We start from the raw sequence: 23468 nt of genomic DNA on the forward strand, positions 1-23468 counted from the left end.
CTCATGGACACCTGTCGTGCCCTGCTTTTAATGTGTTGTTCATGTCTGTGCTTTACTGATTTTTTTTCCTTACTTGACCTCCTTATGACTGGAAGAAATGTGTTGAAATATCTCATTATGGATTATGGTTATTGATATTTTTCCTTTGTGATTTTTACTTTACATAAGTAAAGTACATGTGAATGTAGAATTATTTTATCTTCTAAGTGGAGCTTAATTTTGAGCATTTATCATATTATTATTATTGCTGTTCATGCTTTTTGTATGAAAAGCATGATATTAAAATACCTTCACTGTTTTGGTTGATATCTAAATCCCCTACCTGTTGTTTTATTTTTAACTTTTCTGTATCCTTAATATTTAAGTATGTTCTTAGAACTAACATACGAAGGGCTGAGGGCAGAACACAGTGGTGTAGCATATGCATCATATGTAGGAAGCCCATGGTTTAGAACTCATCACTGCAAACAAAAACAAACAAAATTAAAAAAAGCCCCCAAAAAGCAAAAAAAAAAAGACAGCAAGATTAAAAAAAACACATTCTTAATAAAATATTTTAAGACAGTATTACTTTTATTCAATATGTAGATTTGCCATTTCTTACTTACTTCCTCGTTTTAAGATCATGATGACCCATTTTTAGATTTTTTTCATCTTTTTTTTTTTCTTTTCTTTCTTAGTGGGTACTATACTGGGGATTGGGACCTAAGGCCTCATTTATGATAGGCACATGTTCTATCACTAGACTATATGCCAACTTCTTTTGAAATTTAGCATCTATTTATTTATTCATTCATCCATTCACTCAGGAGAAGTACCTTAGAGATATCAACTGTTCTTTTGAGTATTAACATCCATTAATGAAATATATGAAAGTTCGTGTCCTCATAAGACTTAGTCTCATGGTAGAAATAGACAATTTAGGGGCTGGAGATATGGTTCAGCAGGCTTTAAGAATACTGGCTGCCATTGCAAATGACCTGGAATCGATTCACAGCACCCACATGGTGGCTTACAACCATCTTATAACTTCAGTCTTTGGGGAACCTGAGTTTAATTTTGAATTCTATAAACTGTCAGTAGAGAAACCACTCCTAAGCATTTTCCTTTGACTTCCATACTGGCATGTGTTCATTTCCGCATGTACACACACGTGTGTGCATGTACACACACACACACACACACACACACTGAAACAACTTTTCTAGTGTTTTCTGCAGTTACCTGTTTAGTAATCTATGACCTATTTTATGAATATATTCATTGGTTCTACTATAATTTCCACATGTATATTGAGGCTATTGAATTGCTTAATTTTACAGAGGAAAAGAAAAAGCCCACAGAATTCATTATTTGAAAGATGAAGATTAAGACCATCACCTTTCTATTTTTAAAGTTTTAAAACATTTTTATTAGTTCTTTGGAAATTTCATTCAAAGTATTTTGATGATCTTCACGCCCTCTTCCTACTCCTTTCAGATCCAGTCTCCCCCCCCCCCCAGTCAACTCTTTGTGTTTAATCCATCATTGTCAATTTATGCTTCCTCTATACTCTCTTTTGTATGTGGCCATCCATTAAAATGTGGTTCACGTGTTAGGGGTTATACCCTTAAAGAAAACCAACTTACCCTCAGCAGCTATCAGTTGCTGGTTGCTCCTCATAGAGGAGTGGAGATTTCATGAACACCCTCCACCCCATGGGATTTTGCCTGTCTTGAGCTTGTGTAGGTCATATGCATGCTGTTACAGTGGCTGCTGTCCATATGTTCAACTGCCCTCTTGTGTTCAGAAGATACTATTTCCTGGTAGTCATCTCCTACCGCTGGCTCACCATCTTCTGTCCCCTCTTATAAAGTGGTCCATGAGCCTTTGTTGGAGGATTGTTATATATGTCTCATTTAGTTCTGAGCATTTCATAGACCAGTTGTTGGTTTCTGTGTTTATCATCTTCTGCTATAAACAGAAGCTTCTGATAAGGGTTGAGAGATGCACTGATCTATGTATATAAAGATAAGTAACTAAGGGTCAGCTTAGTATTGTATTCATTTAGCAGAATAGTAGTAACAGGTTTTACTTTAGGACCTATTTATTACCTGTCTAATCCTGGTATCTCAGCTATGATAATGGTGCCATGTATGGGTTTCCACTTATGGAGTAGAACTTAAATTCAATCAAAAAGTGGTTGGTTACTCTCATGGTATTCATGCCACTATTGTACCACTGGTTTTACTTTACTGGGACAGTTACTATGGTAGGTTTTGGGGTTCACAGCTGGGTAAGATTGGTGATTCCTTTTCCTCTCAGGTAGCGTAAAAAGTAACTTTCGGCACTATAAAAGCTGGCCAATAGTGATGAAGTTTCCAGGTCAGTACCAGGTTGATTTCTCCATATTTTGTGTCTCAAATATATCATGTCTTCAGCAAAAGAAGATAACCAATAGCATTGGCAATTACCTATAATGTTTGTTGGTCTATGGGACCTTACTGGCTAACAATTTCAAAGCTGTTAACCTATTTCTGACTGTATTGGCTTTTTATTTTTAGCCTGTAGTGTCTAGTAGGGAGAGCAGTTTTACCCCGTCTACTCATTCATGTTCATTACTGTTCTATTCACAATAGCCAGGCAACAGTAACAATATAGATGTTTCTCAACTGATGAATAGATAGTGGAAATAGCATACATTTGTCCAATGGAGTATTGAATTCAGCTTTTAAGTAAAATGAAAATATGAAATTCCCAGGTACATGGGTGGATATGGAAACAGTTATTTTCAGTGACGTATCCCAAACCCAGAAAGAGATGTTGCATGTTTTGTCATTTGTGGATGTTAGCTTTGAATTTCCAGATATGTGTGTTCCATTTGAAATTTCCATGGAGGTCAGGAAGGGTTAGGAAAAGGGGCATGGGGATGAAGGCTTTTAAGAGGATAGATTGAATGCAGTGGTACAAAGGGTTCCAGTGAGAATAGTGGAACATGAAGGCTTAAATTGGGTGGGTTATGGAAGGGGAGAGAGAAGGGAATTCATAGAGTGATAACTAGCAGTAGAAACCTTTCCAAAAACATCAAGGAAATCTAGAAATCTACTACTAAGGTTTCTAAAATATATAATGTGTATAAAAGAAGTTTAAAGGGAGTTACTTTTGTTTTAATAAAATTTTTTTTTATTTTTTGAGAGTTTAATAAAATATATACAATGTAATTTGAGTGCATTCATCACTACCCCATTCTTGCACACATCTCCTTTTTTACCCATCTCCTTAACTTCATGTCTGTCTGTCTGTCCCTCTGTCTGTAAGCCACTGAGTCTAATTTGTGCTGTCCTTACACGTTTGTGTGTAGGGCCAGCCATTGGAACACAGTTGACCTCCCAGGAACACATCCCTATAGAAAACAGATTTCACCATCTCTCATAGTAGCCATCATTAGTTAATTAGTAGCCTCTTACCTAGTTCTAATTTTCCAGCCCTAGAGCATTATACAGCAATCCTAGCTTTGGGAAAACATTGTCCTTTGAGAATTTGCAATTTCCAGGATAATCTTGTGGAGCTTCCCTGTGGTAGGAATTTATAATTAACATTATAATCCATGTAATATTAAATCCCTTTAAAAACACACTTTGCCTAATATATTTTAAGTTGAAAGTTTCCAACTTCTGTTAGCTAATTTAGGAAATAAACAGTTTTATATACTACACAACTCTGTGTGTGTACTAAATGTTTATATGAATTTACATGGTACTGCAGAGACATGTAATGCATCTCAGTTAGAGGGAAGAAGGGGTTCTTTAGCACTAGAGTTCTTGTCTACAATTGTTAAGAATCATTATTTATAGTTTTGGCAGCAGAAGATGGTTTTCTTTTCTTCTCTATCCCTCTCCATTCATGTTTGGATCAAACCCAGTGCCCCAAGCATGTGCTGTTCTACTGAGCTATATACTCAGCCCAGAGGATGGCTTCTGCAGAGATAGCTGAAAGATCATTGGATATTCCTGTGCCCAAACTTTTCCTTGGTTGTGGCCAGTCCTCATATGTGAAGGTAGATAATTTGGAGAATTTGTAATTTGTTCACATGAGCTTAAACCTACAGTACTCTGCTCCACGGTGGCCATTGTTAGAGGGTGGTTTGTGGGGGGCAATATTGAGTGAGGTTTAGATCTCCTGTGGCCAGAGCCATCTTTCCCTTCATTCACAGATACTCAAAGATGGTAAAGCTAATGGTGATGAGGGCTCAACAGCAGGTAAGGGCATTTGTTGCTCTTTCAGAGGACCCAGGTTTGGTTCCCCATGCTCTCATGGTAGCATACAAACATTTGTAGCTCTACTTCCAACGGATCCAGTGCCTTTTGACATATGTGACGTATCCATTCATTACATAATTAAATCTAATAAAATCAAAAACCTTATGGTGGCATAGCTGTATTGTCTTGTAGGGCACAGAGACTTTTCTTTCCACAAGGGGAAGCTTTTACTGGCCAAGATACTGCTCTTAGATCTAATAATTATTGTTGGGAGGGTTTAGTGTATTTTAACTGTTGCCTTGATCATCTGTCATCTTCATCCTTACTATAAGGTTAATTCCATGGCATACCAACTTCCAGGTACACACACACACACATATACTTAAGACTTATTCTTGAATCTAGCTGGTTGATATTTCAGTGATTTTATTCAAATATTAGACAGTATTAATGCTAATGAGATAAGTGATTGATAAGTGATGACTTTTAGAGGGTTCCAGAACTAGAAAACTAGTCTAGAGGTGTAATTTTCTGGTGAGAAACACCTCTCCTCACCAAAGAGATTTATTACCTTTAAAGTAGTTTACACATGTCACTTCCATTAATTCTTGTGATAACTATGTAAAAGCAGTCTCCGTTTTGGAGCAGGGAAAACTAAAATTACTACCAGAAAGTTGATTTTGATCTTTTCCATAATACTGGTATGCTTTTTCTGCCAAATTTACATACATGTATTCTGGAAAAAAAAAAGACAGCAAAAAACCCAAAGTTGACATAGTTGTTTTTTAGTCCCAGTTTTATCAGAAAATTAATGTGAGTAGCCTGTTCAGTCAGGGACAATAGGTGCATGTGTATCTGTGTGGTGCATGCATTTTTAAGTATTTATGGGGTGTAAGAATGTAATGGTAGCTCTGTATAGTAACAGTGATTGTGTGTTTTAAGCAGATTTCATTCCCATACAAATGAGCTCTGTGAGATTATTATGCCAAAAATACCAATATTTGTCCTTCACTCAATTTATCTACACTTCATAAAAATCCTTAAATATTACTTCATTATCTTAAAATTTGCTTAACAGTTTATGAAGTCTGTGTAATGGTTTTTAAATATTTATGAAGTAGTTCTGATTTTTGCAGGTGGTGTAGACTCTTAGGAATATAGAGCTTGATTTAGAACAGAATCCTCTTTTCTGCATTTTTCATTTTTAAAACCAAATTACAGTAAATCCATCTGTGTCAGCTATACTGACATTGGTTTTTATATCTCTCTATAGTGTTTTCGTTAGGCAGAAAAGTTCTCTTAGTTTATAGTACCCCAATTGTGATCGCAAGGACAGCTACTGCAGATAATATATATGTGTTGTTATTGTATTTATGTCATGTTTCACTCTGCAAAACAATCATGTAGAATGCTTAGGCCAGATCAGCACTGCAGTTAATTTTAAAACAAAACAAAATAACAAAAATACAAATAATTAATAAATACACTTATAAAATAGATTTTTACGGCCCGAGAGTTTAGCTATGTAGGAGAATATTGCCTCATATGATGAGAAAATTAGTAATCTTCTGTCTGCAGGAAGATTGGGATTAAGAGAAATTTTAAGGACTCTTGTCAATCTGCACCCATGGTTGCACCCTGCAGAATGTATGCTTAGGAACTCGCTCATGCACACATCAGACACACATCAGACACACATTGTAAGTATGGATTAGTATATAAGTTAATTATTTGAGTTCTACATACTTGTTATAACATATATTTGCGTTAAAAGATCTTGCTACATACTGTAAATATATGATTTATGTCACTTTTAAGAGCAGGAAAGAAAGGCTTGGTGGTGGCGGCACATGCCTTTAATTCCAGCACTTGGGAGACAGGGGCAGGTGGATCTCTGTGAGTTCGAGGCCAGCCTGGTCTGCAAAGCTACACAGAGAAAGCCTGTCTTGAAGAGCAAAAAAAAAAAGAAAGAAAGAAAGAAAAGGAAGACCATCTTCAAATGTTAAAGTGCAATGGCAAAGCTGTAATTTGCTTATTCATCAGAAGTTGTCTTTATCAAGCTGACAAAGCCTTACCTTATGTTGTATCTGGTCTGGGAACCAACAAGTATATATAGATTTCTAGATCTGTATAACAATGACACAAAGTGCTGCTATATAACTCTCAAAAAATAGTATTGCCAAGGAATCTCAAAATCAAAGTATTCTTTTTGATTTTATGTCAACTTAACTATTAAGGCAAGTTGAGTCTATTAATTTATGGAAGAGTTGTCTGTTTTAAATAAGGACTAAAAGCACTTATGGCAGATTACTATTTGAGTACAGTGGGTAGAATGCCTTTGGTGGCATGTAAATGATGATATGCTGCCGTTTGGGTAAACAGGGTAGAATACACATCTTATTGTAGTAGCATGTTAGTCTCAGCTGGTTTGAGCAGCTGAAGGCATGTCCCTGGAAGGCATGCTCCTGCCCATGAGCAGAACCCTAGTACTATGGGATGTGACCATGCGGTTCCATTGGCTACCTTTCCTTCAGATGTGCACTTAGTGTTACACTTCCTTCATCCCCATGAACCTTTTCTGCCAACGTCAGAATTGTCCGCCATTGTTTCATTACACTCAAGGGTGTCAGGACTCTGAATAAGAAGTAGAAACATGTAACTGCTTCCTGTTACCATATTTAAATAAAAATGTTGTGACACACTCTACCTCTGACCTTCCAATTTAATTTAGAGAAGAAAGCTTTCATTTGAGTTCTACTTGTAATATTTGAAAGCTCCCTTCAGCCACTTAGCTGAGATTGCTCCAGGAGTTCATAGACATTTTGTGATGCCTTTATGTATCACTTTACCTTTTGGTGCAAATGAAGTTTTGCTCAATAGTCTGAGTCATTCAAGCCGCAATGGTTGGATAGCTAGCAATTCTTGTGAACCTGGGGTTGTGCTTGTCTCTTTCATTCATGCCAGGGGTTTGGCAGCTTTCCCTAGCCTAAAGAATACTAGCATGACTGCTAATGTACACTAACCTTCCTTTTTAATATATGGTAAGGAAATTTTCTCCATGCCTCCTTCAATTCTGTTCTTTTTTTTCTTTTTTCTTTTTTTCTTTTGGTTTTTTGAGACAGGGTTTCTCTGTGTAGCTTTGGAGCCTATCTCAGCACTCGCTCTGGAGACCAGGCTGGCCTCGAACTCACAGAGATCCACCTGCCTCTGCCTCCCGAGTGCTGAGATTAAAGGCGTGCGCCAGCAACGCCCAGCTACTCAATTCTGTTCTTATCTAGTAGTTTGTCTTTTTGTCATGGATTACCAGGAAACCTTTGTGGTAGGAGACAGTTGCTATTAATTACTAAAATTTTAAATGCCTTAAACATGTGGGACTGGTGAGAATACTTACAGATACAAAAATGTCTTCTAGTAACACACAGTTTTCTGTCACCAGTTGCCAAACATTTTAATAACAGCAGAAAGGGGACCATGGCATAGCATTTCTCTTAAGCAAGGAATTGATGGGAAAATGATAGTTTCTTGCAGTACAAGATGGTGAATGCCATTCTCTTTCCTTTCTGAATGCATTATTTACTCTTGGAAATCTGCATGTAATCTATGTAAAAACACAAATGGTAGCATTTATTGGCTCATTCTGATCACAGGTCTTTTCATCCACACATTCTCAGCCACTTATTGAGATTAAGAGAAAAACAATAAAGTAATAAAGAAGTGAATTATAACTGTTCCATTTAAGAATTAATTCAGATTTTTTTTATGATTACACCAGGCCTGCTAAATAGTGTGCCCACTGTGCAGTCATATTTAGATTCCTCACACCAGACCTGGTGAACACTGTGCCTGCTGTGCAGTCATGCCTTGGTGTCTTATGTCAGGCTTAGTGGACACTCATATCCCTTTTGTTCCACAGGAAAATGACTCAGGCGCTTTGGACACAGTGGGTGCTGTGGTTGTCGATCATGAAGGGAATGTTGCTGCTGCTGTCTCCAGTGGAGGCTTGGCCTTGAAACATCCAGGGAGAGTTGGGCAGGTAAGGATTTGTGGGTTACTTAATCTCCTCAAAACAAAATTAGGTCTTGTCTAAGCACAACCAGTAAACTACCAGGGATATTTTTTTCCTTTGGAAAAATAAAAACTCTTGTTCTTGAACATAAACATTTTTATAGATCAAGAACAAAATTCCTTTTCAGTCTTATTTCTTTAAAGAAGCATCTCATGGTGACAGGTCTCTTGCTGGCTGACCTTTATAACCAATAACTCCAGCTTCCCCACTCAGCAGCCTGGGATGCGCTGGCCTTTGTAGTAGACATTTAATAATTGTGTATTGATTTACCTCTCCCTTAGTAAATATCACTGTAGGACCAATCACCCCCTGTCTGTATTGCTTATTGCTTTTGAAGTGTGGACATGGTTTTAGAGTGTCACTTTTTATTCTTTTCATTTAGGTCATAGTGACATTCTGGCATTATATGTCACTCCTCTGATTTTAAGCATTTACAGAGTAGCTAAGATTTCTGGTCATCCTGTATTACAGACAAGTGTCTATTAAATGAAGAGACTAATTAATATGACACTTGCTTATCTTGGTTTTCTTGCATAGATTTTTTTTAACATGCCTTCTCTACTTTCAATACTTAATTCTATATTGAAAATGAAATGTAAGAATGAATTTGATATACTAAGGGCAGTGGGTATTATGACCTGATTTTACTTATTTCTTATGATCATAGTAAATATTTGTGAATCAAGACACTCTCCTGTAGTTTTTTTTTTTTAATGGAGGTTATGAAGATTTTATTTAAAACTCAATCTCTGGATCTTGTCCTACATGTGAAATGAAGCTCATTGTGTTGTATGTCCATAAAATTTGAAGAACAGTCAGTGTAGTGGTTGTTAGTGATTGGTTGGATCAGTGATTTTCCCCAGTCATCCCTTGATGTGGACAGGATTTTACACTATAGTTCTATACTAGTAGGGTGCGAATGGTAGTAGTAACTGATTTCAGTTCCTTTTTGCCTACCGTGTAGAAAATGTATGGGGAGTGATTACTTACCATATGTATAGTGCTTATAATGCTTACACGCATTATAAAAGCCTTTGTTCACTCGTGTTTTTTGTATATCTGCATATCTGTCAAGTTTGTAATAAGAAAATCAAACTTTTTAAGTCATGTTTGGATATCTTGGTAGAGAAGATAAGGAAAGCCAACAGAGTTGGCTCTGTTACTTTGCAATCTCTTGACTTTCTCCATTTTTTTTTTGTTTGTTTTGGGTTGTAAAATAATAGCCGCAGCGGGGGTAATGGGGGATGTTAACAGGGTGCTGCATCCAAAAGTCTTGAAGCCATTCTGCCACCACAAGTGGGATGTCTGTGAAATTTATGCATTGATTTGCTTCACTTGGCTTATTTAAAAATTTACCATTGTGAAAAGTCATCAAAACATGGGTCAAAGTGCTTAGAGGAAAACACAGTTGCTTACTTGTATTAGGTTGCTGGGTCAAGGAGACATCATGAACCTGGAGATGCAAAGCTTCAAATGAGAGATAAAACTAGGAAGCATAAAAGCATTGCCTTTCAAAGACTAAGTAAAAATGTACAGAAATTTTGATGAGATGTGTTTCAATGTATTGTAAATGCTAAAGGAATGATTTTTAAAAATTAGCACACCTGCTATAGATATTTAATAGGAAAGCAGATTATAAAATTTAGTTTGAACCAGAGTTTTCTTGTTTTAGTGTATAACCATACAGTTTAAAGGTGGGATATGAGAAAGGAATTACTAGACTTTAGTTTCCAAGTTCTGCAAATGAAATGCTATAGTGCTTACCAAGTTGTGGAAGATTGGCATAACACATTTAAATTGCACATCGCAATTCCTAGTAATGAACTATAACTGTCATTGATCATACACTTGCATTCTTCAACACATGCATTCATTCACATGATCCCTTGGCAACAATATGAAGTAAGCGTTTTTTATTCTTTTTTGTTGTTTTGTGGCATGAGGTATTGAACTCAGGGCCCAAGAATGCTAGGCAAGCCCTCAGAGCTCTACTCTTTACCATTACTTCTTTCCTTTTTGAGACAGCCTTCCTAAGTTGTCTAGGCTGACCTTGAACTTGCTCTGTATCCCAGGCTTGGCTTACACTTGTGACCCTCCTGCCTAAGCTGCCAAGCAGCTGGGATTATAGGTCTTCCTTCCACTACAACACTTGCCACATTATTATGCTCCTTCATAGAAAACAATAGTCCTGAAACAGTTAAGTCATATATCATTTATATAAGCTATTTTTACTATATAACACCTTTAATACAGTTTTACTTCCGAAAACCTAGGAAGCTTTTAAACATTTTAAAAGGTTTGCATTTTGTTAACAAGTGAATAATAGAGGTTCAGACTCTACATTATTGTTTTTGTATTTTTGTTACTAGCTCCTCTTGACTAATTTCAAAAGGTTAAGAAGTAAGACAGCTTGAGACCATGGAATTAAGGGTAGATATTATAACAGGAATTTTCTTAATGAGAAGAAAGAAAAGGGTGAGCAATCTTGTGCATCCTTTCTTAGGAAGGTAACTTTCCCTGACTTTCTGAGGGGTGCCCCCCACAACAGGGTTTTGGATATATATCGTCAGGATAATAGTGGGGCATGGACTGGATATGGAAAACTGCTCAGAGTTCTCAGTGAAGGATAATAGGCACTGACGTGTTATAGTATCTTGTATTCTGGCTGACTTAGCTCTGCTACAGGAGGGCAAATTGAATGGTTTATCACACACACCTGCTGGTTTATTATGTACTCTGTGTATTGAATCAATTCTCAAAGGTTTTCTGTTGTTATATTGACCCAGAAGTGCTAGGAGGCACTTAAAAGCAGTTTTTTAATTATTTATTTTAAGCATAGTGTTTTCAAAAGCAAGAAAAGATTTCCTGCTCCGTGTCATAATGGTTGTTGATTTTATTTTCGGAAGAATTATTGTTTTGGGATTTATTTACCTATTTATTTATTTTGGAGACAAGATCTCATGTAACGCAGGCTGGCCCCAAACTCAATATGTAGCTGAACTTGAGCCTTGAACTTCTCATCTTGTTGCCTTTACCTCTTAGTACTGGGACATCTGTATATCACCACATCCAGAAGCTGTTGTAATGATAGTTGAAAGTGGCAATGGTGGTTCACTGTGGTATAGGAGAGTTCATTCTGATAGTCTCTGGATTACTTCTCACAGAGGAGAGTTAGGGGAAAGCTTTGTTTTAAATGAAAGGAATAGCTGCTGTAAAATTTTCAGGGTGCTTTAGAAGGGAATGATGCTGTTTCCAGAGAGTAGAACCAGCACTATAGATGGAAGGTCTAATAAACAGATATTTGACCATACAATGAAGAACTTTGTAGCAGTTAGGAGGACTTGCCAGGATAACATGTTCCTATAAGGTAGTGAGTTCTGGTAACAGAAGCAGATGATTGCTGCACCGGGATTCCTACTGGGTAGAATTTTGGAGCAATTGAATTCTACGGGTATTTTGAAAAGTAAAAATGTCACAAAAAGCCGAAGTTTTATCTGGATACTCTATTCTCTGCCTTCGCCTGTCAGCTGAATGAGCCTCTAGAATTCTGCAGCAGTACAGTGTTGGGGGACATCTTTATCAATAGCGGTGAGTCCTACATGTATTATAAGTTCTAGAAAGTCAAGAAGGTATTTTAGATTTTTTTGTATTGTTTTTGTTTGTTTTTTGTTTTGAGACAGGGCTATGCAGCCCTGGCTGGAATTTACTGTATGGGACAAGGCTCGACCTGAGATCTCCCTTCCTCTGCCTTTTGAGTTCTGCGTTAAGTTTTTTAAAAACTTAATCCTTTCATTGTTAGCCTTTGTTTTGAATTCTGTGCATTGCTCCACCAAAGCTTATCTAGGTTACCCACTGACAAGTTGGCCCATACTAATTTTTCATTATTAATAGTGGTGTAAAGCATTTACCTTATTTTTTTCTAGTATTAATAAAACTCAGGAGTCAGAAATTGAGATTAAAAATCTAATGCGTCCAAAGAACAGTGGAGGAACGATGATTTCCCAAATCCAAAAACTTGTGAATCTTTTCTAAGCTTTTCTTCCTCTTTTCTATGTCCCTCTTTCGTTCTCTGAGTCGGCCAGAAAATTCTATGGTTCATTCCAGCCAGATGTACATGTACTGTGTCCTCTGAATCAACGTCCAAGTGCATGGGTGGTCTCGGAGACAACACAAGCAAATCTCCCATAACAGTGGTGTGGTTATGAGCTGAGTACCATGCCTCATACTTCTCTATAATAAGAGTTTTAGAAGTCTGCTCCTGTTCAGTGAAGGGACCAGACCCTCACCCAGCCCCCTGCTTTAGCAGCCATGACAGGCTGCAGAAAAGACATGTAGGCCTCTGACTCAGCACATGACACAAAGAAACTCCAGATCCCCTAGCCTCCTAGATCCTTGGTTCCTGGGAATTGTTTGGCCACAACAGAAACTCCATGGGAGACCAAAAACTTCCCTATAGTCTCCTCTGAAAACTCTTGGCCACCTGCAAGTAAAAAGACAATGCCATAGAAACTACAAAATGTTCCCTCTCAACACTGACTAATTACTAATTACTCTTAATTGGTACACAGGTATTTCATGCCAAAATAGGACTTTGAGAAATTCCCCTAATTGTTCCCAAGTGTCAACCAATTAGAAACCAACCCATACCTACTGATGTAATCCTGTGATTTTTTTTTATTTTCCTTTAAAAACCTGACAGTAGACAGGAAACTCACTTCCTCTGGTGGCTGCTGCATCAGCTAGCTAGACAAAAGTCCCTGTCATGGTTGGATGAACAATAAACCTTGCTTTTGCAGTTCAGCAAGCTGTCTTCCTGGTGATCTTTGGGGATCTTTACCACTTGGGCATAACATTCAGGACAAGAAAAGTTATTAGTTATGATTCCCCTCTCAAAGGTAGAAATGCCACTGTAGATGTTGGGAAGTGTGATAGCTTGAATGTATTTGGCCCCCATAAACCCCAAAGAGAGTGGTACTATTAGGAGGTATGGCCTTGTTGAAGTAGGTATGCCCTTGTTGGAGGAAGTGTGTCACTGTGGTGACAGGCTTTGAGGTATTTTTTGCTCACTAGTGTGTTTTTTTTTGTCACTTAGTGTGACACTAAGCCCACCTTCTGCTGCCTTCTGATTAAGATGTAGCCAGCATACCTATCCACCTTATTGCACCATGATACGATAATGATATGATAACAAACCTCTGAAACTGTAAGGGGGCCACCACAATTAAATGTTTTCCTTTATAAGAGTTACCATGGTTATGGTATCTCTTCTTAGCAATAGAAACCCTAACTAAGACAGAGAGATAAATGTAAACATTTAGGGTAGGATTATTGGAAACAAAATAGGAAGGATTTTCCTAATTGTTTATAAGACCTCAATAGTTTATCAAGTTGACAGTTGTTTTGGAAATACAAATCTGCTTGACCCCCTAGTGAAGTGATAAACTTAACAGGTCTTTCAGCCCTCCTTTTCATCTAGCAGTATCATACACTGGTTAGTCATTGTGTTCTGGGCCCTTGGGGGCAGAGCTGTTTGCACTTCCTACTGAGTCCCAAGGGAGGCAGAGAGACTGCCTGAAGCAGAAGTCCTCAGAGGCTGGGAGCAACTCCATGGCCTGGGTAGTGGTGACTACTTCCAGGGCTTCACCAGATGCTGAGTCAGATGCTCCAGAAACCAGAGTTCTTATCTGTACATTCCTCAAGAAATTCAGTGTTTCTCTATTTTGAGAACCCTTATTTTTAAATCTTTTTTCCTATTTTATTGAAAACAGATTTTTTTTTCTCATATAGTATACCTTGATTGTGGTTCCCCTTATTCTCCCAGTTCTTCCTCACCTCACTTCCCATCAGGATCCATTCCCTTTCTATCTTTCATTAGAAAAAAACAAAACAAAACAGTATTAGGGATAATAATAAAATATAATAAAAGAAAAACTAATACATTGGAATTAAATAAAGCAAACAGAAGGAAGAGAGCCCAAGAGAAGGCAAAAGAAACAGGGACCCACATGTTCACACTTTCAGAAATGACATAAAAACACTAAACTGGAAGCTATGTTATATGTGCAGGGAACCTGCTGCAGACCCGTGCAGGTCCTGTTCATGCTGTCTCAGTCTCTGTGAGTTCATACATGCTTTAATTACATTGATTTAGAGGGCCTTGTTCTCCCGGTGCCCTCACCCCCTCTATATCTTGTATTGTATTTGCCTCCTCTTCTGCAGGGTTCCTTGAGCCCTGAGGGAAGGGATTTGATTGTAACAATAAGTCTTTCGGCCAAGCTGCCCAAGTCCTGCTGCCACGAGGGCGCTTTCCTCCAGGCTGCCTGAGTTCTGCCTGGGGCCATGTTAAAGTCCCAAGTAGCACACAGAGACTTATATTAGGTACAAATGCTGCTTGGCCAATGACTAGGATTTCTCATCTGCTACCTCAGTCTTAATTATCATAAACCTATATATTTTATAAGACTTATCTTATCGGACACCAGCAGCAAGAGTCCTGTCTTCCTGGGCTCACATGATGACTCTGTGCTTTCTCCTACCTTTCCCAGAATCCTCCTTGACTCCTAGTCCCACCTATCTTGTTTTCCTATTGGCCAACAGTACTATATCAACCAATGACACAATCATCTACACAGAAGGACCTCCCCCATCATCTCCTGTTTTCTGTCTAAATAAAAAGAAGGGTAACTTACCTTTTATAATAACTGAAGAAAATTATAACCATAACTATCTGTCTTCAACTCCATCAAAGACCACAGAAGGATAATATGTATACTCTAGAATTGACAGACACAACTCGCTGCCTGGACAGTAACGTTGGGGCATCCATCTTCATCCTATAGGCCACAGTGTGTCTGGCACACTTCTCCATTTCAGCAGGAACCATTCAGTACTGTCTTGTTTTGTAAGGTCAGCAGTCACTTTTTTGTGGGTCCCATATGTCCGGTTTATATAGCAACAAACAGTCCAGGCAAGAGCAGTTTCTTGCCCAAATGGCTAATCTTGCCATGTTGAAAGCAAACTCCATAACGAGTTTCTTCGATGCCCATCCTCCTTTCTGATGTAATTAGTGTTCCAGGAGCAGTTGTGTCTCACTATCAAGAAAAACCCTAAATTATTTAAGTGCACTGATTTCAAGAGCCAGCAGAGTGACTGATTATGAAAGGGAAAAGTTTTTAGGGAAGGGAAAAATTGCTGAAGGAACTAAAACATCTTTCTTTTGCCGTTTTCTAAAAACCTTTAGATAATTAGAATAGCAGAACACATTTGCTAGTGTTTTGCATTTGTATGTGTGTTGTGTGTGTCTATATGTCTGCATGTGTGTGGGTACGTGTGTGTGAACATGCGTGTGTGTATATGTTTGAAATTGATGTTGAGTGTTTTCCTTGATTGTTTACTTTATTTATTGAGGCAGCATCTCTCACTAAACTTGGAGCATCTTGATTCTGGTTGGTCAAGCTATCAGCTTGCCCCAGGGATGCTGTATTTCTGCCTCTCTAGTTCTGGGACTACATGTGACCACCATGCTTGCCTGGCCTTCTATGTAGGTTTGGGGAATCTAAATTCTGGTCGTTATCAGTACATTGCAAGGGCTTTATACATTGAGCCGTCTCTCAGGCCCTATTAGTATTTTTTTTTGAATGGCATATCTATACATATTTTGAGGCAAGATATGGTTTGATTTATATATACATTGATTTATTAATGTTCTTAACTCTTGGGGAAAGCAGAGTGAAGGAGACAGGGAAAGGTTAGTCAAAGATACAGATAGGTATGAAAAATAAATTCTGGTGTCCTTGTCACATCAGAGTGACAATATGGTTAACAGTAATGCATTGTATATCTAGACATAAAGGAACACTACCTTGAGAGTTTGAAAACTATTGTTTGTATAGTTTTTATGCAGCTGCTGTTCTGAACTAGTTTTTACTGTTTTTTTCTGTGTGTGCATGAATGTGTACATGTATGTGCACAAGAAGACATCTCCTGGTGTGGTTCTGCAGTCAATCCCTTGTTTTCAGTCCACCCTGTTTTCTTGAGGTGGAGATTCTCTTATTTTCATTTAATTAGAATACAGTGTAGTAGGTTTCATTATAACACTTTATACCTAATTTGTTGTCTATTTTGTGTATTGTTAAGAAACTGAGTTTTATTTGATGGATATGATTTTTATCTCATTTTGAAAACTGAACATTACATACTGTATTCATCAATATTACATGGGTCTATTTTCTGTTTTCCTAGGCTGCTCTTTATGGATGTGGCTGCTGGGCCGAAAATACTGGAGCTCATAACCCCTACTCTACAGCTGTGAGTACCTCAGGTATTTGCTGCTTTCATGGCCATTTTTCATAGCTACAATCCTGTCAGTCATTTAGTAATTAAAATCAGTATTTTGGGGGAAACATTTATGAGAGGGTTGATGCATGAAAACCATCATTAATATTTGGGAGGTTTAAAAGATTGTTTAGTTTCCTATTATAAATGCTTTATAAATTTTATCAGTAAAACTCTGGTAGTAATGATAACTTAATTTTTTATTATCTAATGATAGATATGGCCCCCATGTACACAATACCATTAGTGTAATTTTGAAACATTTTTGAGAAGAAAACCATTGGGAAAAAGGTAGTCATGGGGGAAAATTACATACATCAAACTCAACAGAAACACAGAAAGAATGTATGTAGACTTCCAGAGAAAACCCAGAGCAGACAGCAATAGAAGTTAATAGGCAAAGAGGAAACAGTTAAAATCAGGAAGACAGCAAAGATAACAAATCAGTAAGAGAAAGCATATAAAGAACTGAAGAGAACTCAACACAACTGTTTTCAAGAGGAAGAAAATCCTATGAAGGTAGCTGAGATGAAGTAGGTCAGAGAAGAAAGGAAACTAAAAATTGAGAAAGCACCAAGTTCTATGCTATAATGGACATAGAACTGTATTATAGATGCTTTGTACAGAAAATATCCACAACAACCATGCTTTCTGTTTTGAAGAACTGAGATTGTTAATTGTGCAGCAAACAGAAAAAACAAAAACAACCCCCCACACACACACAAATATGAAGGTGATGACAAGGAGCAGAAAGACAGTAGAGCATCTGATCAAGCAATTAATTGAACATCCAGCAGAAATAAGTGGACTGGGGAAAGTGGGGGAAATCGTAACCATCAGAGGGCAGTGTTGTGGAATTGTGTTGAGATCTGACTAGCTGTGTCAATTTTGTGAAAGAGATTCACTCCCCTTGGGATTACCTAATTCACCAATAAAACCCAGGTTTTTGTTTTTTTGTTTTGTTTTGTTCTTTTTTATTTTTTTGTTTTTCAAGACAGGGTTTCTCTGTGTAGCTTTGGAGCCTATCCTGGCAGTTGTTCTGTAGACCAGGCTGGCCTCGAACTCTAAGAGAGCCTCCTTCCTCTGCCTCCCGAGTACTGGGGTTAAAGGCATGTGCCACCACCACCCAGCCAAAACCCAGCTTTTAAAAACTGGTGGTGTGGAAATTAGAATAAGAACATACTTCATAAATATGATCCTGTTAAGTAGAATGCAATGGCAAGTAAAGCTTGAACTGCATGACTAAGGTCTTTCCAAACTCCCTTTTCCTCTCTATTCCCTTTGTCTCCCCTGCACCAGTTCTTTCCAGTTCATGGTACCCAGAATTGCATTTGAGCATGGATATGAGGCATGTCATGTTGCAGCTCTTCAGAGTTAAAGGATGAAATGCAAAAAACTGGAGGATGATAGGACAGATTCCCTGTGCCTTCTTTCTATAGGACTATGTTTGCTCTTTTCTTGTTTTTCCTGGCACTGTTGTTGTAAGTTTGATGATGGAAACTCATGACAGAGTTGGGTGTCCAAGTCATAGGAATGGTGGGACACAGAATTTTGAAATTGTTTGTCCAGAATAAAAAAAGTCTTGTGCCTTGGGCTGTTGTAGAAAATCCAGAGACCTGGCCACTGTTTTGGGTTTATATATCTTGGAAGGTGATAATTGAAAAGCAGAGAAAAGACTGTTAGTTATGGTCAGGACAGGGCTCTCCCAAGGGCAGACAGGCAATTTGGTCATTAGCCCGAGGAATAAACTCCAGCATCTTGTTCTCATCATTGGGTGGGGAGGAATGAGTAAGGGTGTGTATGTGACAGGAACTGCTCTTTCAAACTCTGACAAATATGCTGGAATCATGGGACTTTGCAGCACTAGGGAAGGAGCAGAGCAGTCGCCTTGCTTCTTGTCCAGAGTTGTTAGTTGTGCTTGTTAGTTCTTACTAACACAACAGGAATAACTGGCCATTCCTGTGAATGTACAGTCAGTTGACATAGGGGAGGTCCCCAGTGCACATCTTTCACTATGTTCTATTGACTATATGTCACATCTCCTATGAAGTACACAATATTTAATACTATAAATAGAAACAAAAGTATTACCAATAGAACAATGATAAAGCATTTTTACTTCACTTAGCACATGGCCATTACTTTATGAGAAGATAAGAAACTGGGGGTGTTCCTTCAGTGATGTGTTTGCTTCACTGCTAATAACTCGCTTCCCATTCTTTGCCTAACATTTATAATCATTTTAAATTTCAATCCTTTATCAATCCTAATCCCTTGAACACAGTGTAAATAGTAGGTAAAATGAACACATCTAGTTTCCACATGGTGCATGATAGAGAACAAATGAGAGCAGCTGGTTTTGAGAAACAGTGACAGCTTTGTCACTACCATAGATGAGAGGATATCATACCTTCTGATTCTAGAACATTCCTCTTATTTCTCCTCCTCACCTTCTTTTAAGACCATGTTTTGGGTGGCCAAAGCTGGCTTTGAACTTTGGTCTGTGCCTCTTCTCTTGAGTGCTAGATTACAGATGTGAGCTCCTGTGTCTAATCAGAATTCATTAAATACAAAAAAGGCATATTTTAGAATTGAATTATTCAAAGTTTTTATTATTGTCATTTTTTAAAAATGAAAGTAAGTAACTTGTAACTTTTGGAAGTAGGAAGGCAGGCTTATGAGAAAAGGAGGGCTGTGAGTGTATTGGCATTTCTTGACTACCATGCCCGTCATCGAGCTTTACACATGGTGAGAAGCCAACATTTAAAGAAAAGAAATGCATATGTGGCTCCATCCTCTTTTAGAAGGATGCTTACCTTTTCTAAAGGTTGTTCATCATGGACTTTTCTTGAATAGCATTTTAAAATATGGCTTAGTTATTTGCTGAATTTGGATTTGCAGATGAGACTTTACTATAAGAAGCATCTTTGTTGGTCTCTGGCCATAGAAAGGAAGAACATGTGAAGGATTAGAAGATCAGAGGAGGAAAACAGCTGGAGATTGAGGTTGCGCTCTGGTTGACCTTAAGGTTGTCTTCTGTTACTTTTCCTCCTCCTTTCTGTCCTTCTCTTCTGGTCAAAATGGATCTTTCTCTCATATAGTATATTCAGATTATAGTTTCCCTCCCTCTACTCCCAATTCCTCCCCACCTCCCCTTCTATCCAGATTCACCCCCTTTCTATTCTATCTCCCATTATTAAACAAACAGGCTACTCAGGGATCTGTTTCTGTCTCTCTCTCTCTCTCTCTCTCTCTCTCTCTCTCTCTCTCTCTCTGTCTCTCTCTCTCTCTGTCCGTCCGCCCCCCCCCCCCCCGCCCCGTCTCTCTCTGTTAAGCATATATACAAAGAACGTATCAGAATAGGACAAAACAAGCAAACAGAAGTAAATGAGCCCAAGAAAGAGATACATATTCAAAGACTGACTGGTTTGCGCATTCAAGAATCCCATAAAAACTCTAAAATGGAAGCCATAATATAGACACAAAGAACTTAAAGAGTACAAAGAGATTAAAGAAACAAATAAGACAGGCCACACCAGTCAGAAGAACAGATAAGTGATCCACCTGCCAGCTGAACTGCCCCACTCCCTAGATTCTGTTCCCGAAGACTCTTCCCATGGCCTGCCTTCCCAGCTCATTGCTGCCCTGCTGCCTGGCCCTACCCACAACATCAAGGGACTCTGCCTCTTAGGAGCAGGCCACATCAGTCAGAAGAGTTCATTGCCCACCCTGCTGCTGGGCCCTGCCCCTACCCCCAGTATACTTCTGCCACTGAGGCACAGGAACAACAGAACAGACTTCAGCTGCTCAGGTGCAGGCAACACCACTGAGAAGAACAGCAACACCCTGCTGCACCAAAGGCCAAGCTAACCATCAGAAGGCTAACTCACAACTTGGACAGAGACTCCTTACTAGATCAGAGGACATGCTGGCCTCCAGAAATCCAGGCCACAAAAACTAGAAAATCAAAGTGGAAACAGGAGCCAAGGAACAAAACACCCATTCAACAAAGACAAACTTAGAAATCAGGACCAAGACCTAAATCATCCCAAACCCAGATGCTAAATGTCAGTGTGAAAATACAGTCAACAGCCAGGGTAAAGTGGCACCACCATAGCCCAGGTGTCTATCCTAAGACAGCAAAACCTGCATACTCCACCACAGCTGAAGCACAAGAAAAAGAAAAAGACCTTAAAAACAAATTTATGACAATGGAAGAGGTCCCCCCACTCCCCACCCCCACACCCTCAGACAGGGTTTCTCTGTGGCTTTGGAGGCTGTCCTGGAACTAGCTCTTGTAGACCAGGCTGGCCTCAAACTCACAGTGATCCGCCTGCCTCTGCCTCCCGAGTGCTGGGATTAAAGGCATGTGCCACCAATGCCTGGCTATGGAAGAGGTTCTTAAAGAGGAAATAAAAAACTCTCTTAAAAAAAATCAAGGAAAAGACAACCAAAACATTCCAGGGAAACAACGAATTCCCTAAAGAATGCCAAGAAAGCCAAGAAAAACAAACAGGTGAAGGAAACTATTCAAGATAGGAGAATCAAAACAGAAGCAATAAAACACAAACTGAGAGAATTAAATTATGGAAATGGAAAAGAACTACAGATGCAAGTATCACTGACAAAATCAAGAGATAAAAGAGAGAATCTTAGGTGTTGAAGATACAATAGAAAAAATACATTCATCAGTCAAAGAGAACATTAAATCTAAAAACTCCTAATACAAAACATCGAGGAAATCTAAGACACTGTGAAAAGACCAAACCTAAGAATAACATGAATAGAAGAAGGAAAAAATACCAGCTCAAGAACCCATTAAAATATATCTGATAAAATCATAGAAGAAAATTTCCTAACCTAAAAGAGGACATGCCTATAAAGGTACAAAAAGCTTACTGAACACTAAATAGATTGGATCAGGAAAGAAAATCCCCAGGCCACATAATCAAAATACTAAACATACAGAAAAAAGAAAGAATGTTAAAAACTGCAAGGGAAAAAAGGCCACGTAACATATAAAGGCAGATCTATAAGAATTATACCTGACTCCTCAATGGAGACTCTAAAAGCCAGAAGGTACTGGACAGATACCTTAGTGTCTTGCAGACACTAAGAGACCACGTATGCCAGCCCATACTAATATAGTCAGCAAAACTTTTAGTCACCATAGATGGAGAAAACAAGGTATTTCATGATAACATCTAATTGAAACAACATCTATCTACAAATCCAGCTCTACCAAAGGTGCTAGAAGGAAACCGCCAACCCAAGGAAGTTAACTATCTCTATGCAGGTAGTAGAAAATATCAAACCAACAAATTCCAAAGAAGGTAAACACAGATACATAAATGCACACACACAAACATACACAGAAACATACAAACATTACCACCAGCAACAAAATCACAGCAATTAACAATCATTGATCATAATATTTCTCAGTATTAATGGACTCAGTACACCAATAAAAAGACACATGCTAATAGAATGGATGTGAAAACAGGATCCATCCTTCTGCCGCATAAAAGAAATGCACCTCAATATCAAATATAGGCATTATCTCAGAGTAAAGGGCTATAAAAAGATTTTTCCAACAAAGGGACTTAAGAAGCAAACTGATATAGCTATTCTAATATCTAACACAATACATTTCAAGCCACAATTAAGTAAAAGATATGGAGAAGGACATTTAATACTCATCAAAGGAAAAATGCAATAGGATGACGTCCTCATTCTGAATATCTATGCCCTAAATGCAAGGGTACCGACATTTGTAAAAAGGGAAAAAAAAAAGACTTTAATAAAACTTAAATCACATATTTACTAAAGCTTAAATCACACATGGAACCCTACTTTTACCAATTAACAGGTCAACCAGACAAACTAAACAGAGAAACAACAGTTTACTAACAGGCATTATTATGCAAATGGACCTAAACATATATCTATGGAACATTTCATCCAAATACAAAAGGATATACCTTTTTCTCAGCACCTCATAGAACCTTTTATAAAACTGACAATACACTTGGACACAAAGCAAGTATCAACAGATACAAGAAAATTGGAATAACCCCCTGTATATTATCAGAATACCATGGATTAAAGCTGGATTTCAAGAACAACAGGAAGAACAGAAAGCCTACAAACTCATGAAAACTGAACAACTCTCAGTATAATTACTGAGATTACCACTGGTTGAAGGAAGAAATAAAGACTTGCTAGACAATGAAAATGAATGTACAACACACCCAACTTATGGAACACAATGAAAGTGGTACTAAGAAGAAGGTTCATAGCACACAGTGCCTACATAAAGAAATTAGACATCTTATACCAGTGGCTTAACAGTACATCTGAAAGCTCTAGGAAAAAAAGAATCAAATGCACCCAAGAGGAGTAGGTGGCAGGAAATAATCAAACTGAGGGTTGAAATAATAAAAAACAAAAGAAAGAAAAAGAAAAATACAATACAAATAATCATTGAAACAGAGAATTTTTTTTTGTTATTGTTGTTTTTGTTTTGTTTTTTTTGAGATAGGGTTTGTCTGTGTAGCTCTGGAGCCTATCCTGGCACTCGCTCTGTAGACCAGACTGACCTCCAACTCACAGATACCATTCTGCCTTTGCCTCCCAAGTGCTGAGATTAAAGATGTGTGCCACAACTGCTTGGCATTTGTTCGTTGTTTTTTTTTTTTTTTTTTTTTTAAAGAAAATCAACAATCAACAAGATAAACATTACCCAAACTAACTAAAAGGCAGAGAGAGAATATCCAAATTAACAAAATCATAAATGGAAAGAGGTCTATAACAACAGACACCAAGGA

At 38.0% G+C, this 23468-nt stretch overlaps 1 protein-coding gene across 9 annotated transcripts in view; it reads left to right on the forward strand.

The window, feature by feature from the left end:
• Positions 1-23468, forward strand: part of Tasp1 (taspase 1) — a 207632-nt gene that overhangs the window by 89791 nt on the left and 94373 nt on the right. For 7 of the 9 annotated variants that reach the window (XM_027421662.2, XM_027421665.2, XM_027421664.2 and 4 more), the window contains 2 exons: positions 8152-8271; positions 16546-16624. In XM_027421662.2, coding sequence (XP_027277463.1) covers positions 8152-8271; positions 16546-16624 — 199 coding nt within the window. The remainder of the gene's footprint in view (positions 1-8151; positions 8272-16545; positions 16625-23468) is intronic. The other 2 variants (XR_003486507.2, XM_027421666.2) reach the window with 1 other exon arrangement.

The sequence above is a fragment of the Cricetulus griseus genome, chromosome 6, assembly GCF_003668045.3.
Source record: "Cricetulus griseus strain 17A/GY chromosome 6, alternate assembly CriGri-PICRH-1.0, whole genome shotgun sequence".
NCBI classification, from domain to species: Eukaryota; Metazoa; Chordata; class Mammalia; order Rodentia; family Cricetidae; genus Cricetulus; species Cricetulus griseus.